The 19923-nt window shown below is 35.0% G+C and overlaps 1 protein-coding gene across 1 annotated transcript in view; it reads right to left on the bottom strand.

The window, feature by feature from the left end:
* Window positions 1-19923, bottom strand: part of syn3 (synapsin III) — a 94976-nt gene that overhangs the window by 26798 nt on the left and 48255 nt on the right. The window contains exons 4-6 of the mRNA XM_065264404.2: window positions 6893-6984; window positions 1705-1861; window positions 82-171 (exon numbers count right to left, since the gene is read on the bottom strand). Coding sequence (XP_065120476.2) covers window positions 82-171; window positions 1705-1861; window positions 6893-6984 — 339 coding nt within the window. The remainder of the gene's footprint in view (window positions 1-81; window positions 172-1704; window positions 1862-6892; window positions 6985-19923) is intronic.

The raw sequence follows: 19923 nt of genomic DNA, 5'->3' as shown, positions 1-19923 counted from the left end.
TGTGAAAAGATGAGAGTCCAGTGAAGGTCTGTGAATGTTAATATACTGTAATAATATCTGTGATAGAGTAAAGTGACTCACCATCTGTGTGTGGTTTGGGAAGAAGGTCTGCTCATTCAGAGGAAACTTCTCTGGACCAAGAGTCTGATAGAGCTTGATCATGTGTGAGAACTGAAAAGTTAAAACAAATAAGAAACACATGTGTGTGACACGGCAAGAACAATGTATTGGTATTAAAAGGTACTATATTGGCATGGTTTAGATCCTATCTGGTTGAAAGAACATTCTCAGTTCGTTTTGGTGACTTTGTCTCCCCAACTGGTTCTCTCACGTGTGGGGTGCCCCAGAGCTCCATTTTGGGCCCTATTCTCGTTTCCCTGTATATGCTCCCCTTGGGACATATTTTTAGAAAATGTGATCTTTCTTTTCATTTTATGTAGATGATCTGTAAATGTATCTGCCTTTGAAACTGAATGCACCTCTATTGCAGTGTCTTGAGAAAATTAAGGTCTAGATGGCACAAAATTTTCTTCATTTTAATAAAAAGAAAACAGAAGTTATGTTGTTTATGCCGGGGGGTACTTGTGAGTCAGTAGATTTAAAACTTGGTGAATTGTATCCATTTGTGAAGCCCTATCTAAAATCCTTGAGTGTTATCATGGATTGTGATTTAAACTTGACAAATTTATTTGGTAGTTAAATCCAGTTTTTTTTCTAACTGAGACAACCCACCAATGTGAAACCTTTCCTGTCTCTTAAAGATTTTGATTGTTTTTTTCTCAGTTTTCAAGTCGCCTGTATTATTGTAATGGTCTCTGCATACAGTAGGTATTAGTCAGGCCTCTCTTTCTTGTTTGTTTGTTGACGAGTACACGAAAGCAGGAACACATCACCCCCGTTCTTGCATCTCTTCACTGGTTACCTGTCCATTACAGGATTCATTTTATAATTTTGGTACTCAAATGCTTAGTACCAAGTTAACACTCTGATTTGATCTGTGTTCTTCACCAAAAGCACTTGAAAGTCTGCTGAGCATTTGCCTCTATTGTAGCCGTTCCACGGTTCCAAGTTTAAGAGCAGATTTGACCGAGCCTTGGCAGTGGTGGCACCAAAGCTCTGGACTAGTTTGCCTCTTTATATTAGACAAGCTCAAACATTTGCTGCTTAAAAATCGGGCCTTAAAATAATTTTTACAGTCTGGCATTTGGCGCTATGTGAGAGCTGCTTTCTTTTATTGTTTTATTGTGCCTATATTTCTTTCTTTCATGGTGTTGACTGTTTTGTATCTATGATATATTTATTACTTTGTGTGTACAGCACTTTTAATTAACACTTGTTTTGAAAAAGTGCTTTATAAATAAACTTTGACATTTAGAAGTCATCATGTTTCAGAGCTCTTCAACTCCATACACGTGTGTATCCAGATCACATCACATGTTGTGTCTACCTCCAGCTCTGTTTGGTCTAAGTCTGTATAAAACAGTCAGATCATTTGCTGATGCTGGAGATCCCTGAAGCATCTGAAACCTTAAACCTGATGTTTTCATGCAGCAGAACCCAAACGCTGCACATTTCAACCTCTGTCTGCAATGGATTTCTGATGTTATGCAATACTTCACTGCTACCTAAGATATGGTTTTGTATAAACTATACAGATGGTTTATGAAGGATAATACAGAAAGAGAAACGTGCACAGTGACGCACCACCCAGGGTTTGCTGCAGAAGTTGTAGATGGAGAAGAGCGAGTTAACACTAGGAACGGTACCGTATTGCAAACCCATCACCAGATTCCTGAAGTCTTCTCCTGGAGACATGCTGTAGGCATGCTGACGAATCAGAACAAAATCTGGCTTGAACGATCTGGAAAACAAACAAATAATATATCGGGGGATGAAAACAGGAAAATAAAGACTGACTAATTGATAATAACAAAGAATAATGACATCATATCAGATTTTCCTTTGTTTAAATATTAAAGCTGCTTTATGCAGTCACATCATTGTTTTTATCATTGTGTAAATACTCCAATAAGTGATTATTCCAGACAGCTGATCATTAGAGACCTACACACAGATATCAGCAGCTCATATAAACTCTTCAACAGATGTGTTTTATAGAAACACACTGTTCAGATCATCATCAGATACACAAGAGTCAAATTGAGCAGATGAAGGATCAGAGTCAAGAGCTGAGGAAGATGATGAATTAAGAACTACACGGTTACACACAGTTCTGGGATCAGTGCAGGACAGACTGCTGGCTTTAACATCTGGGTTTTATTAAAATCAATTCACACCAGACTGCAGCAGGAACGCAGAAATCACATTGATCTTCAAACACAACGTAAAGCCAGAAATTTACTGGAAGGGTAAGAATGACGCTCTTAAAATCAACATCAGACGCCCTCCATCTGACAAATGAGTGAAAACAGTAATGAAACAAAGTGAGGTGAGGTGTTAAAAGTGCTTCATACCAGAATGTTTGGCTGAACGTAAAGTGTTTAGATGACATTAAAGTCAATAGTGATTTCCAATGACGTGTGTTTAAAGAGCAGCAGCGCTGTTGGCATGACATAAACATCAGGTTTATTTAAAACACATATTTATATGACTGTTCATAACAATGCCAGAGTGTCTCAGGTCTATACTGTAGTAGATCATACGAAATCATATCATAGCATGAGCTCAGAGACAAACAAGTCATGAAATCTTTCAGTTATTCTATCACAAGTTGGGAATTCAGCTCAATGACTTCAAATGATCTCATTTTGATTTATAGTTTAAAAGTCTCGGCTGTGTTTGCTGATGTTATCATACAATGGATCAAAACTCAAGCATGTCCGTATAAACACTCAGATTCAGTGCAATGAAATTTCAGATCTACTGTAAACTCATGTTATGACCTGTGAGATCTCACATTGTCAAATCTAAAACACATGCTGGACCTTCATGATATTAATATTAATCTCTTCTGGAGACATATCACAGCAAACTATGTGTGTGTTTGCATCTAACTTTCTGACACTAGTGTTGTTTCATAGCCATCAAAATAGTGTGGCATCAATACTAGTTTCCCTCAAATGAACTCATATGTGCTCATCTTCACAAGGACATGATGAAGAATAACACAGCTTGTATGTTATCATGTATGTAAATATATCTATATCAGTGTCCAAGTGTTTGAAAAACATTATAACAAATTCATGTTAATACACCACGTGTAGTTTTGACACCAAATATTAAAGCATTTCTACTGAATGACGATAAGATAGCATTCTAGCAATGTTTTCAAGATCAATAGACTGTGTGTGTGATCACATTACTGCTACAGTACATAAAGATGAGCTTAACCGTTCATTCATGTTGCCGGCGAGAATGTAAAAAAAGCTTCTATAGAAATGATTAGTGGATGATGAAATGCATCCTCTGGAATCCTCTCAAGCGGAGGTCTTCTAATTGTCTCCCCTTAAAATTGACCCAATTTTAACTCTCCTTGACACTCCCGCTGTGCAAGATGCCCTGCGCCCCTCAGTGTTCGAATTATGTCAAAGTTTATGGGGGTCCCCTGGCTCAGCACCACCCCACGGCCATCATTATAGGGTCTAAAAATGCAATTGGTAATATATATATATAATATTTGCATTGTTGTTACTGTAAATACATTTGGAATCGTCTGTCAATTCCTCCAGAAAACAGTGTGAGGCACACTTGAGAGTTTACATTTATTTCAGACAAAAATCTTTTGGATTAATTTTTTTACAAAATCAGGACAAATAAATGGACCGTATAGCTTTGTGGCAGGGCAGCATGAGATTTTTATAATCAATTCATGTAGTATTTTAATTTTAATAAAAACCAGGGGATCCCACTAATTTATATTTGTGTGCTTTATAGGGGGTGCCTCAATGCTTATAGGAGGTCAGGGACCACCCCAGCCCCCCCTTAATTTGAACACAGGCGCCACTGCTTGCCGGATAAACGCAAGGTTAGACGGTGTGAACACAGACATACAGAGAGGTGTGGAGAGGACTGACATGACATCCAGAGACACACAGAGAGTTACCAACACTATACATTTATACCATATATCTACCTTTAAACCATGGGGCTGTTGAATGCTTTATTCTGATTGGTTGAGAAATTATCCACAGGTTAGCATTATTTTTCAATAAATGCACACCTAACCCCCTTAAATATCTTAAAATAACCACCAGAGCAATGTTTTTGGTAACCGTTTGTATTGTATAAGCAGAATAATTATGCACACCTGCATTATTTTAATGCATTATTTGCAAATAATTCAACGGCCTGTTGTTAATTCTTCCTTACATAATTCATGTTGAGGGTCATTCACACAAACTATATTTATAGCAAATACTATAAATGTTTTTGGTTCCCAAGAAAGGCAACCGTCTGTCCTTTAGGTTCACTAGCGGTATATTAATAATAAATGCAGATTCAAAATATTTAGTCTGTAAGAAACCAACAGAGTTTTTACACTGATCTGTGTGAATTAGTCTTAAGATATGACTGATAAAAATAATCTCAACAGACTTTTGGCATGTGAAGCACATGTGAAACTGAGACTTGGTGTGTGTGTGTGTTATGATTAGACAGGCGGCTGTGTGTTACTGTAGCTTTCATTAAGCTGAGGTTTATTAATACACCAGCTCAAATCACAGTCTGTCTCTACACAGACAACACATTTCTGATGATATCTCAAGCTTTAACTGAGGAACTTAATCAGACTCAATACATTTAACACCATAACACCACAGCAGAACACTAAATCTCTATTGAATAACCACAAGTAAACTACACGGCCATATTTTGAATAACTTCTGCAAGTGAATGATTGTTCTATAATCTATGACAGATTCATTCGCCTCTAAATGACTGTTGAATAAACACCTCAGAGTCAGACAATCTCTTCCTGTGTAAGTCTGTGGTTTCAGCTCGGCTAAATGAACCAGACTTTATGTCAATAGTCAGAACGCACAGAGACACTCGCTCATAAAACAAAGCTGAATTCTGTCTGACTGAAAGAGTGGAAAATAGAAAAATAAGGTGGGAAAAGTGAAATCCTGGAATCTGTTTGGCTCATCAGCAAGAATATGAATGAGCATGAGTCTGTTTCACTCATTCAGACTTAATACACAACCAGACACCTGTCATTAAAACATCTGCGTCAAAACATACAAGATATTTCTTTCAGATATACATCATCTAACTCCGGTCTGGTGTCTTGTGTGTCTTCAGTACCCTTAACAAACACAAACAGACTATACCCCGTCTTTCCCATCGAGCTGATGTTCACCATACAGTATAATAATCACAGGAGCAGCTGCTGTCACTTTACTGTGGTTTCACTGTGGTAACTGTGAGGTCAGTGGCTCTGGGTCAGAAATAGAAGGGTTAGGATGTGGGTACACCATCACGTGACTCAAACACACTGAAGACATTCAGCAGGGCACTGCATTTGTATGTAACTCAGAGAAATGTAGATGGCATGTTAAGATGTTTTTTGTACAGCAAGTCAGCACCATTTCTCATTTAATTTTATGGCTAAGAGAAGATGGGCATTGTTCTGAAATGAAACCATTATGGTACATTCACACGGGGCGAAAGCGTTAACGCTTAATGGAAGGCTTGTCTGAAGCGTGGCCAACAGCCAATCACTGTGGCCGCAACACAAGCTCCGGTCTTCCATAAACGTAATTTGCTGGCTCTGCCTAGGTTATTTGCATAAGGCGATATGATTGACTGACGCACGCGTTGCCGCTTGAAAAGTTGAGCAATGTTCAACTTCTGCCACGAGCAACGGCACTGACGCGGCGCCGACGGATCCACAATTCAGTTCGCCAACGCTTGACGTCACCCATTAAAAGTGAATGGGAAGCGTCAACGCTTATGCACCGTGTGAATGCGCCGTTAGGGGTAACCAAACCAGGTAGTTGTTTGTAAACTAATTTCTATTAGGAAATAAAAACTTTTCACTTTAACACTCTGACTGTGCGTTCACACCAGACGCAAGTGGAGGGAATACTGTGAATTGCGTGATGTTTACATAGTTGGGCGCTTGAGTTAACTTCATTATTCACCTGTGAAATTCAGACACGAATACGCTTAATTTGCAGGCTTTATCTAGCTTGTAGTCTCAATATGTATATATGAAGAGTTTGGTTCCAAAACTAGATAACTAATTTTTATATATTTTTCAGAAATCTTGTTTTTCGATTGTGCATTCCAATTAATATCAATCAAACTGCAGTTGGTTTGTTTTGATTTAAGCCTTCATATCTAAAAAAATACAGTAGCACAAAAGAACACAATAAAAACATGATAACGTCATAATAAACATGTTTTGACAAAAATGTTCTCGTTTTGGAACCAAACTCTTCATATATAGCTCAAACTGAGTGAAGAGCATTTTACCAGATCGTCCGACCCAACTTACTTTCTTCCAAACAAGATCCTTTTCATTCCTGTTTCTATAAAAGTATGAATATGCGCTCAGCCCCAGGGGGTCCACATACAGCGATGATGATTTTGTCCATTATTGTTGTTTCGTATTTCTGCATCCACTCGCTACGTCATAATTATGTCACTACTAGAGCGGCGCGAATTTCAGATTTTTCCACTTGGTTGTTTCGCACCATGAGGAGACAGGGCTTAGATTAATCCAGGATTAGGCCTTAGTTATATTAGGATTTTAAGTAGTTTTAACAAACAAACCTAAAAAAAAATAATACTGGCATATTGACAATAGCACTGATAGCTCAAAACATGCATTAAGCTCAAACATGCATTTTATTCTGGGACTAGGATAAACCCTGTCTGGGAAACCACCGCTGAGTGTTTAATATCTGATGATCGATCGGTGACATCTTACCTGACCACTTTACTTCCTCCTCGGTTCACCTGTATGTCTACAGTACAGCCAGAGTTTACATATGATGCCAGATTTATCTCTGAGAACTCGGCCTGTAACACAGACACACACACACACACAAACGTAAGTATAATGTTATAAATAATGAATTGAACAGAAAACACAGATATGTGTGTATTGGTAAGAAACTTTATGGAGTAAATATCACAGACACTTATGTGTCACAGTAATTCATGTCTGTAAAGTGTTTCTGTAAAAGCGATGAGCTCTTTTACAGTGAGATCATTCCAGAAGCTTCAGATGAGAGCACAGAACAAATTGAGTTAAAGTCGTCTGTGGCCGCAGGGCTGTGAGAGGAACATGTGATACCCGTAACCCAGCAACTCACATTAAACTTCACGAAATAGACAACACGAGTAAAAGACAGATGCCTGTGAAACACGGAGGAGAAAACACTGAGGAACACAAACAATAACAGCGTGAGACACTTGTCTTATTCCTTTAGGAGATGAACATTTATGAAATCAAAGCAAACAACCACACAATTATTTGAAAAAATACTCTGTTTGCAAACAAAACAGTTATACAAGTTTATTTCCAATAAAGAAACACACAGATCAAACTTCATTCAAGCAAACTTATAGTACAATTACAGATTATGTTTATTATGTTCACTTGTTCAATGTTTACTTTATTTCTAGAGAAATATTAGCACAACAGTTGTTGACCACAGTGCTGTACAAACCAGAATGTAAAAACACCAATAACAAAGTAAAACAATGTAATAAAACAAGTACAAATATGTAAGGAATAATTGACAAGAATAATTCAACAAACCTGAGTCAAGGGGAGGGTCACGTGACCTGTGAGCATGATGGCAGCATAGCGTCTCTGCTCCGCTAACCCTACTCGTTATAATTTATACTTCCAGGATTTTTGTTAATATTTAGACACGGTGTTGTTTGTTTTGACATTGGATATCAACGATATGACGTCTCGTCAAGGTAAATCGTCCGGTAGGCAAGTTCAGCGCGACCAAATGCACGAGGCGGACAGGACCGAGGAGGCCCTCGCCACCATGATCGCCTCCGCTATGGAAAAACAGCAACAATTCATCGAAGCACAGTTTAAATCTCTGCAAGACAGGCTGGATAATAACGAGGCTGAATCCAGCTCCCGATTCGCCAGCTCCTTATTCGCCTAACTATCCGTTCCACCTTAAAAAATATCAGAGCGCTTCAAGCTCCTCCCTTGCAATGTCATTGGCTGTGTATTTAAAGGAACAGTTACCACAAAAATTTGAGACTTGTCAGCCATCGGTTTGAACTGAAAATAGTCAGAAACCTGTAAAATATTTATTACTTTTATTTGTACATGTTTATTTCAAATGAAATGTGTGTCTACAGCATATTGACTTTAATCACTTTAAATGTAAACTGCACATAACCGACTAGATCAACTTCCACTTTAGATCAACTTCCACTTTAGCCAGTCTACCGTTTCATATCATTTTCATGTAATTTATATTCAATATCATCTGCAGAAAACCACCCGCTATATTAACCATTTAGTGCACACATACAGGAACGTATTATGACTTTGATGGAGAGAGAGAGCGACGTGTGTTCGATAGAAACCGAGTTAGGTTTCCACCGCACATGATGCTGCACTCATATGGTGTAAATAATTTCCCGACTTACAGAATTCACGTGAATGTGAAACTCGGAAAGCTTTGATAATACATAGGATTCAAGTTTAATTTCTTCGCTTAACCTAGGGATGTTTGTCCATGTTTAATATCGTTGTGGTTTAATATTGATAAAAACCCGCAAACCCATTTGTTTTGAAAATCTAAGGATCTTTATATTTATTTATGTTATAAGGCTGGTAAATTGTTTTCTGTCTATTCGTTTTGCTAAACGTTCTGCTTAATATAAGCGAGTCATTTTAATAATGTCTCTTGTTCTGTTTTAATAAAAAAATAATAATGAACAAATAGTAAGAATTCGTAGAACTAAAAAATTATGTCTTTCATTAATTTATGTTATAACGCAGATACCATCCGTCAAATTCGTTTTAATAAAACAAGCTGTTTAATATAAAGTTTGTCATTGTACTATTTTATTGGTGTTTAGTTTTTTGTTAAGAATAATAATGATCAAACATAAAAAACATTTTAAGAAATGGAAACATTCATTTATTTAACTTTAAAAATAAAAGGTAATCTACTACAGATTTTGAACGTCTTTGCCAAATATATTTTCGTTTAAAATATGCGGTGTGTTTAATAAGTTCAGAAGGTGAAAAAAACACTTAACTGCATATCCCTGATAAAACAAATCCAACACATATTTGTAAGAACGTGAGTGTCCATGTTATTTTTACATTCTGGCTTAAAAGAACAATTTGCAAAATTAGATCATCAGAGGAGCGCAACAATGCCGCAATAACTCTTGAAGGGAGGGTTTTTTTTTACCAGAGAAGAGATTTCTTCAGAAGAATAGCTGAAACGTATTACTTTACTGTATCTTATGTTTTTTTTAGTATTGCAGCTATTTTCGGTCTTTAAGATGGGACACGCAGTAAAATTCATGCGGAAAACGGGGTTAATTCCAAATGGCATTTTTGCGCCCTTGAAGGGCACTTCGGGAAGGGGATATCGCATAAACACGTGAATTTAATTGTCCACACTATGAGACAATTGTGCAAATGTATCTAGAGTTTATACATCAAGAGTTCTGATTTTCGATCACCATTTTTTATTCACTGCAATGTCTAGTCATCATTAGCCAACTAAATAACTCCGCAAAAAATATTCAGATTCCATGAATTCAAACTATCTTAGATAATACTGGGAAGTTATGTTTTCATTATTTTTATGATGCATTTTTTCAAATTTACATGCTATTATATGGATTTTATTTTTAATCTTAGTTTTCCAAAGTTTTACCAGCAACCCCTGCATAGAGGTAAGCCTTATTCTGCATCGGACAACAATTATTTAGGCAGAGATGATTGGAATTTGATCATTAAGTCTAAAAAAAATGATGAAGTGATGCATGTTTTTGCAGAGATACGCAGTATTTATTTATTTAATTAACATATAATGCCACATATTTAAATGAGAAATGCCTTACCTCATCAAAATTTTCCAAAATTCCAAAAAAACTCAATGTAGGGTGCTAGATAAAATCCTTCTCTAACGAATTCCAGTGTTTCATTTTAATCTGATATTTCCTCTTTCATAAATCATCCTCAGAATTTCGCCTCCCTTATTAAGCTATTTTATTTAATAAAGCACACTGCCCCTGTCAGAACATCAACAAATAAACAGTTCTCCACAAAAACTCAATGTAGATAAAGTCCCTCTGTAACGAAATCCAGCATTTTATCCTAATCTGAAATTTTCTCTTTCATACAACTTCCACAAAAGATCGCCTCCCTAATTAAGCTATTTATGCCCTAATATCAAACTCCACCCATCATAACTCCAACAAACTAACACGTCTCAAAAACATTTCAATGTAGGGTGCTAGATAAAGTCTCTATGTTACAAATTCCAGTGTTTCATCCTATTCTGATATTTCCTCTTTCATATATCAACCTAAAAAGACCGCCTCCCTTTCCTGTAATAACTTAAAAAAATTAACGGTTCTACAAAAAAATATACAAAATAAAAAATATCAAACTCCACCCGTCATAACTTCAACAAATTAAAACGTCTCAAAAACACTGACACCCTTTCCTGTAATAACTTCAAAAAATTAACTGTTCTAAAAAAAAATTCAATGTTGGGTGCTACATAAAGTCCCTCTCTAATTAATTCCAGCGTTTTATTCTGTTCTGATATTTTCTTTTTCATATATAATCAACAGAAGAATGCCTCCATTATTATGCTATTTTAGTCAATATAGCACACTGCACATGTCAAAACTTTCAAAAATTAAGGGTTCTCAAAAAAATCTCAACGTAGGGTGCTAGATAAAGTCCCTATCTAACGAATTCCAGCGTTTCATTCTGTTCTGATATTTTCTCTTTCATATTTCATCCACAGAAGAATGCCCCCATTATTATGCTATTTTAGTCAATATAACACACTGCACCTGTCATAACTTCAAAAAATCAACAGTTCTCAAAAAAAGCTCAACGTAGGGTGCCAGATAAAGTCTCTCTCTAACGAATTCCAGCGTTTCATCCTGTTCTGATATTTTCTCTTTTATATATCATCCACAGAAAATGCCTCCATTATTATGCTATATTAGTCAATATAACACACTGCACCTGTCATAACTTCAAAAAATAAATGGTTCTCAAAAAAATCTCAACGTAGGGTGCTAGATAAAGTCAATCTCTAATTAATTCCAGCGTTTCATCTATTTCTGATATTTCCTCTTTCATATTTCATCCACAGAAGAATGCTCCCATTATTATGCTATTTTAGTCAATATAACACACTGCACCTGTCATAACTTCAAAAAATCAACAGTTCTCAAAAAAATCTCAACGTAGGGTGCTAGATAAAGTCCATCTCTAATGAATTCCAGCGTTTCATCCATTTCTGATATTTCCTCTTTCATATATCATCCACAAAAGACTGACACCCTTTCCTGTAATAACTTCAAAAAATTAAGGGTTCTCAAAAAAATCTCAACGTAGGGTGCTAGATAAAGTCCATCTCTAATGAATTCCAGCGTTTCATTCTGTTCTGATATTTTCTCTTTCATATTTCATCCACAGAAGAATGCCCCCATTATTATGCTATTTTAGTCAATAAAACACACTGCACCTGTCATAACTTCAAAAAATAAACAGTTCTCAAAAAAAGCTCAACGTAGGGTGCTAGATAAAGTCCATCTCTAATTAATTCCAGCGTTTCATCCATTTCTGATATTTCCTATTTTATATATCATCCACAGAAGACTGACAACCTTTCCTGTAATAACTTCAAAAAATTAAGGGTTCTCAAAAAAATCTCAACGTAGGGTGCTAGATAAAGTCCATCTCTAATAAATTACAGCGTTTCATCCATATCTGATATTTCCTCTTTCAGATTTCATCCACAGAACAATGCTCCCATTATTATGCTATTTTAGTCAATATAACACACTGCACCTGTCATAACTTCAAAAAATAAACAGTTCTCAAAATAATCTCAACGTAGGGTGCTAGATAAAGTCCATCTCTAATGAATTCCAGCGTTTCATCTATTTCTGATATTTCCTCTTTCATTTTTCATCCACAGAAGAATGCCTCCATTATTATGTTATTTTAGTCAATATAACACACTGCACCTGTCATAACTTCAAAAAATCAACAGTTCCCAAAAAAATCTCAACGTAGGGTGCTAGATAAAGTCCATCTCTAATGAATTCCAGCGTTTCATCCATTTCTGATATTTCCTCTTTCATATATCATCCACAAAAGACTGACACCCTTTCCTGTAATAACTTCAAAAAATTAAGGGTTCTCAAAAAAATCTCAACGTAGGGTGCTAGATAAAGTCCATCTCTAATGAATTCCAGCGTTTCATTCTGTTCTGATATTTTCTCTTTCATATTTCATCCACAGAAGAATGCCCCCATTATTATGCTATTTTAGTCAATAAAACACACTGCACCTGTCATAACTTCAAAAAATAAACAGTTCTCAAAAAAAAGCTCAACGTAGGGTGCTAGATAAAGTCCATCTCTAATTAATTCCAGCGTTTCATCCATTTCTGATATTTCCTATTTTATATATCATCCACAGAAGACTGACAACCTTTTCTGTAATAACTTCAAAAAATTAAGGGTTCTCAAAAAAATCTCAACGTAGGGTGCTAGATAAAGTCCATCTCTAATAAATTACAGCGTTTCATCCATTTCTGATATTTCCTCTTTCAGATTTCATCCACAGAACAATGCTCCCATTATTATGCTATTTTAGTCGATATAACACACTGCACCTGTCATAACTTCAAAAAATAAACAGTTCTCAAAATAATCTCAACGTAGGGTGCTAGATAAAGTCCATCTCTAATGAATTCCAGCGTTTGATCCATTTCTGATATTTCCTCTTTCATATTTCACCAACAGAAGAATGCCTCCATTATTATGTTATTTTAGTCAATATAACACACTGCACCTGTCATAACTTCAAAAAATCAACAGTTCTCAAAAAAATCTCAACGTAGGGTGCTAGATAAAGTCCATCTCTAATGAATTCCAGCGTTTCATCCATTTCTGATATTTCCTCTTTCATATATCATCCACAAAAGACTGACACCCTTTCCTGTAATAACTTCAAAAAATTAAGGGTTCTCAAAAAAATCTCAACGTAGGGTGCTAGATAAAGTCCATCTCTAATGAATTCCAGCGTTTCATTCTGTTCTGATATTTTCTCTTTCATATTTCATCCACAGAAGAATGCCCCCATTATTATGCTATTTTAGTCAATAAAACACACTGCACCTGTCATAACTTCAAAAAATAAACAGTTCTCAAAAAAAGCTCAACGTAGGGTGCTAGATAAAGTCCATCTCTAATTAATTCCAGCGTTTCATCCATTTCTGATATTTCCTATTTTATATATCATCCACAGAAGAATGACAACCTTTCCTGTAATAACTTCAAAAAATTAAGGGTTCTCAAAAAAATCTCAACGTAGGGTGCTAGATAAAGTCCATCTCTAATGAATTCCAGCGTTTCATCCATTTCTGATATTTCCTATTTCATATATCATCCACAGAAGACTGACACCCTTTCCTGTAATAACTTCAAAAAATTAAGGGTTCTCAAAAAAATCTCAACGTAGGATGCTAGATAAAGTCCTTCTCTAACTAATTCCAGCGTTTCATTCTGTTCTGATATTTCCTCTTTCATATTTCATCCACAGAAGAATGCCTCCATTATTATGCTATTTTAGTCAATATAACACACTGCACCTGTCATAACTTCAAAAAATTAATGGTTCTCAAAAAAATCTCAACGTAGGGTGCTAGATAAAGTCCCTCTCTAACGAATTCCAGCGTTTCATCCTGTTCTGATATTTTCTCTTTTATATATCATCCACAGAAGAACGCCTCCATTACTATGCTATATTAGTCAATATAGCACATTGCACATGTCATAACTTCAAAAAATTAATGGTTCTCAAAAAAATCTCAACATAGGGTGCCAGATAAAGTCTCTCTCTAACGAATTCCAGCGTTTCATCCATTTCTGATATTTTCTCTTTTATATATCTTCCACAGAAGAACGCCTCCATTACTATGCTATATTAGTCAATATAGCACATTGCACATGTCATAACTTCAAAAAATTAATGGTTCTCAAAAAAATCTCAATGTAGGGTGCCAGATAAAGTCTCTCTCTAACGAATTCCAGCGTTTCATCCATTTCTGATATTTTCTCTTTTATATATCATCCACAGAAGAACGCCTCCATTATTATGCTATATTAGTCAATATAACACACTGCACCTGTCATAACTTCAAAAAATAAATGGTTCTCAAAAAAATCTCAATGTAGGGTGCCTGATAAAGTCTCTCTCTAACGAATTCCAGCGTTTCATCCTGTTCTGAAATTTTCTCTTTTATATATCATCCACAGAAAATGCCTCCATTATTATGCTATATTAGTCAATATAACACACTGCACCTGTCATAACTTCAAAAAATAAACAGTTCTCAAAAAAATCTCAATGTAGGGTGCCAGATAAAGTCCCTCTCTAACGAATTCCAGCGTTTCATTCTGTTATGATATTTTCTCTTTTATATATCATCCACAGAAGAACGCCTCCATTATTATGCTATATTAGTCAATATAACACACTGCACCTGTCATAACTTCAAAAAATAAATGGTTCTCAAAAAAATCTCAATGTAGGGTGCCAGATAAAGTCTCTCTCTAACGAATTCCAGCGTTTCATCCTGTTCTGATATTTTCTCTTTTATATATCATCCACAGAAGAATGCCTCCATTATTATGCTATATTAGTCAATATAACACACTGCACCTGTCATAACTTCAAAAAAGAAACAGTTCTCAAAAAAAGCTCAACATAAGGTGCTAGATAAAGTCCATCTCTAATGAATTCCAGCGTTTCATCCATTTCTGATATTTCCTATTTCATATATCATCCACAGAAGACTGACAACCTTTTCTGTAATAACTTCAAAAAATTAAGGGTTCTCAAAAAAATCTCAACGTAGGGTGCTAGATAAAGTCCATCTCTAATAAATTACAGCGTTTCATCCATTTCTGATATTTCCTCTTTCAGATTTCATCCACAGAACAATGCTCCCATTATTATGCTATTTTAGTCAATATAACACACTGCACCTGTCATAACTTCAAAAAATAAACAGTTCTCAAAATAATCTCAACGTAGGGTGCTAGATAAAGTCCATCTCTAATGAATTCCAGCGTTTGATCCATTTCTGATATTTCCTCTTTCATATTTCATCCACAGAAGAATGCCCCCATTATTATGTTATTTTAGTCAATATAACACACTGCACCTGTCATAACTTCCAAAAATAAACAGTTCTCAAAAAATCTCAATGTAGGGTGCTAGATAAAGTCCCGTTCTAAAGAATTCTAGCGTTTTATTCATTTCTGATATTTCCTCTTTCCTATAACATCCACAGAAGGCTGAGAACCTTACCTGTAATAACTTCAAAAAAAACTACCGTTCTCAAAAAAATCTCAACGTAGGGCTCTAGATAAAGTCCCTCTCTAACGAATTCCAGCGTTTCATCCTGTTCTGATATTTTCTCTTTTATATATCATCCACAGAAGAACGCCTCAATTATTATGCTGTTTTAGTCAATATAGCACACTGCACATGTCATAACTTCAAAAAATCAACAGTTCTTAAAAAAATCTCAACATAGGCTTCTAGATTCAGTCCCTCTCTAACAAATTCCAGCGTTTCGTCCTGTTCTGATATTTTCTCTTTTATATATCATCCACAGAAGAACGCCTCCATTATTGTGCTATTTTAGTCAATATTGCACATTGCACATGTCATAACTTCAAAAAAATTAATGGTTCTCAAAAAAATCTCAACATAGGGTGCTAGATAATGTCCCTCTCTAACGAATTCCAGCATTTCATCCATTTCTGATATTTTATCTTTCATATATCATCCACAGAAGACAGTGACCATTTGCAGTAATAACTTGAAATAATTAACGTTTCTCCCAAAAAACTCAATGTGGGGTGCTCGATGAAGTCCCTCTGTAACAAATTCCAGCATTTCATCCTATTCTGATATTTCCTCTGTCATATACCAACACCAGAAGAACGCCTCCCGTATTAAGCTGTTTTAGTCAATAAATCTCACTGCACCTGTCATAACTAAAACAAATCAATGATTCTACAAAAATATCAATGTAGATTGCTAGATAATGTCCCTCTTTAACGAATTCCAGCATTTGATTCTGTTCTGATATTTTCTCTTTAAATAAATGAACCTAAGAAGATGGCCTCCCTTATTAAGCTATTAAAGCACACTGAACCTGTCATAAATACAAAAAATTAACAGTTCTCAAAAAATCTCAACATAGGATGCTAGATAAAGTCAGTCTTTAATGAATTTCAGCGTTTCATTTTTTGTTATTATTTATTTGTTTGATTATGTTTCACTATTTAAATAAAACAAAATAACATATGTTACTTTTGTAAATTCCAGAACAGTATTGTGCAATATAAAATGGTACAGTGTAGCTCAGAGTCTTATGATTATTAAACTTTTCCTATAACTTTCTAATTAAACATTAAATACAATTCCAGATGCAAAGCACATCTTTGAAAAACATATACACTTCACATTAAACATTCAACTTCAGATTGGATCATTCACCTCCTTAGGGTGTGGCTTTTTTACAGTTATTAAACACATGAAATGTCTTTAATCCAATTATTAAATCTAACCACTTCTCACTAATGTGAAACATAACAGGCAAAAATGGTGCCATTTATTACAAAAAACACACAAATTAAAGTAAGTACGCATTCAAAATATCTCCCATTAGGCCAGTGTTCAATTAAATTAAATTTCAACTTGAAGAAAACTGAAGTCATCTGATATATCCTGGTATGTGTTCTGCCTTCTGGTATAAGAGAGGATATCAGATGTAATGCATCTGTAATGAATGGTAGGAGACCATTCATTACAGATGCATTACACAATATTAAGTACAAAGAGTTGAATTTAATTGTTTAAACAAACATTATTATTTTCTTACCTATAAGTAACTGATAAATCTTGAACCAAAACATCTTTCTGCCTGATATCGACTGAAGCCTTCAATCTTCATCAGTATTACAGTAGTAAGCTTCAAAACAAAAAATATAATTTTAAGCAAAGTAAACATGCCTTATTTATTGTAAATATCAAATAACACAAACATACTTATATTTATAATGAAATATGTTCTGTAAAATTATCTTACCTCTGGCGTTAGCACTTCTGCGATTAAAGAAATATTTTGTGCATCTTCCTTATTCAGTGCTTTGCCAATGCGATTTGCCAGTGCAATAGTCTGTTTTTTTAAATAAACGGGTTCAGTTACAAGTAATTTCATGATTACCAGCAATACTAACATAACAGAAAATTGCATTAACAGTACTTGTGCAGAAAGTTGGTTGGCTTGATATAAACCTAGAAATGCTTATTAATAATTACATTCAGAAGCTGTGTTTTGTTAATTTGTATGTAGGGTGTTCTGTTTAGTAACTAGAGTCATTTGTCTAGGTATTATGTTGTCCTAGGGTGAAATATATGGTTACTAGGGATTTTCATATGGTTAGTAGTCGTCAGGTAAGCCAGTGTAATGTGTTGGGTGTAGGTTGCTGCTGTAATCAAGTCAAGTCAACATATTAAGTTTAAACAAATTAGAGTATTATACCTGCTCTTCATTAAAAACTGACATGAAGGCATCTCTCCACATTTTGAATTTCGGGTCAAAAGATGGATTATTGTGAAGAAATATTCTATTTGACCTCAAAACACCCTCTTTCAGGTTGTGTGCCACTTCCTATAAAAATTGTTTTTAATTATTCATACATACATTTCTGATATTTAGGAAAACATAATTCTCCTTCAATTTTTAATAAACAAAGTAGAAAACTAATCACTTAAACATTACCCTTATTTCATCATCTGTGAGAACATCTGCAATCCATCCCTGTCTTATTATTTTCCTAGTACTGAAAACAAATAACATAAATACTAACATTTTCATCATAAACTGGAATATGATGTTTTCATATTGTTACCAACCGCACAAATGGATAAGGACACTCCATTTTGCAGCCACAGTAGTAGTGTGTGTCTGAGGCAACATCTTGTCCTGCACAGTCTGCATGGAGCCATCCCTCACAAGTATTGCATTGAATCCATGACACATTCTTTATATGTTCATTCATAGTTCTAATGAAAGAAAAATATTTGTATAATTGTATTATTTTATTTATTTGTATTATTTATATTCTAACAAATTAGCGTCGCACACCTGAAGTGAATAAATAGGTGCGTAGGATAAGAAGACACAAAGTCTCATAACATGCATGAAAAGTAATTCCCGCACACTATCTGCTTGCTGAAAAAATTAATAAATGTTGCAACGTTTCGATCAATTGATCTTCCTCAGGCAAAAACAAATTGTTACAAACAACTTCAAATTTAAAATGGTCAACTAACAAATCACAATGGAGAAACATCCAGTCACATGTTAAGGGAAGTACATCGTGCAGAAACGTCATATCATTATAGCAAACACAATAAACAGATGATATCACTTTACATATGAATCATGATACAACATCCTTATACGTACACAGTTCAAAGCATCACATAAAATAGTGCTTCATCATTCAACCCTAGGGGTGATAATGTTTGAAGAGTAAAGATCCAATGGAGTTCACGTCTCTGCAGTAGTAAATCAATATCTCCACCTCTAGGTTACACAAGAGCTCAATTAGAAGAAAGGATACGAATTACCCGTTAGCTAATGCACTTAATCATGACATTTTCTCTTTACAGTTTTGTGGAATTGAGAAGGTTAATATGCGACCTAGAGGTGGAGATATTGATTTACTACTGCAGAGACGTGAACTCCATTGGATCTTTACTCTTCAAACATTATCACCCCTAGGGTTGAATGATGAAGCACTATTTTATGTGATGCTTTGAACTGTGTACGCTTGTATAAGGATGTTGTATCATGATTCATATGTAAAGTGATATCATCTGTTTACTGTGTTTGCTATAATGATGTGACATTTCTGCACGATGTACTTCCCTTAACATGTGACTGGATGTTTCTCCATTGTGATTGGTCAGTTGACCATTTAAATTTGAAGTTGTTTGTAACAATTTGTTGTTGCCTGAGGAAGATTAATTGATCGAAACGTTGCAACATTTATTACATTTTTTTCAGCAAGCAGATAGTATGCGGGAATTACTTTTCATGCATGTTATTTATATTCTAAAATGAAATAATTGGAAAGTAAAACTCATGCACAGTGAAATATTAATTTGTCTTATGTGAAAAATATGTTATAATGTTACAGTACTAATGCTTTATGCTTTGTTCACTTAAGAATTATTAGCTGGTTGACTCTTCTTATTACAACAAAATTATTCTTCAATTTAGATTTACACAAACAAAAGCTAATGTAAGCTTTTGTTTAATTTTATTATCATCATGATTTCTTAAAAGCCTTACTTGTTTCTGGTCCTTTGGTAGCAACAAGCAGAAATGTCCTGTGCCATGCAGTGCTCTGGCTTTGGAGGTGTTGAACTCTGTTATGTGATGACAGAAATATGAGTCATTAAAAAACCATTTACCCATATATTAAGGCTGGCAACAGATAATAGTGTGCTATATTGCCTGTCGGGTGCATTTAATTACCTTTTTTGGTTTTTCACTGTGTTCCTCTTTAGAAGAAGGCTTTAAAGACAAAGTGAAATATCATAATTAAATTTTTTTATTTGCAAAGTTAAAAATGTTTTCCCTTTACCACAGTGGAGACACACTTTAC

The sequence above is a fragment of the Paramisgurnus dabryanus genome, chromosome 1, assembly GCF_030506205.2.
Source record: "Paramisgurnus dabryanus chromosome 1, PD_genome_1.1, whole genome shotgun sequence".
Taxonomy (NCBI): Eukaryota; Metazoa; Chordata; class Actinopteri; order Cypriniformes; family Cobitidae; genus Paramisgurnus; species Paramisgurnus dabryanus.
This window is presented reverse-complemented; position numbering and strand designations above follow the sequence as displayed.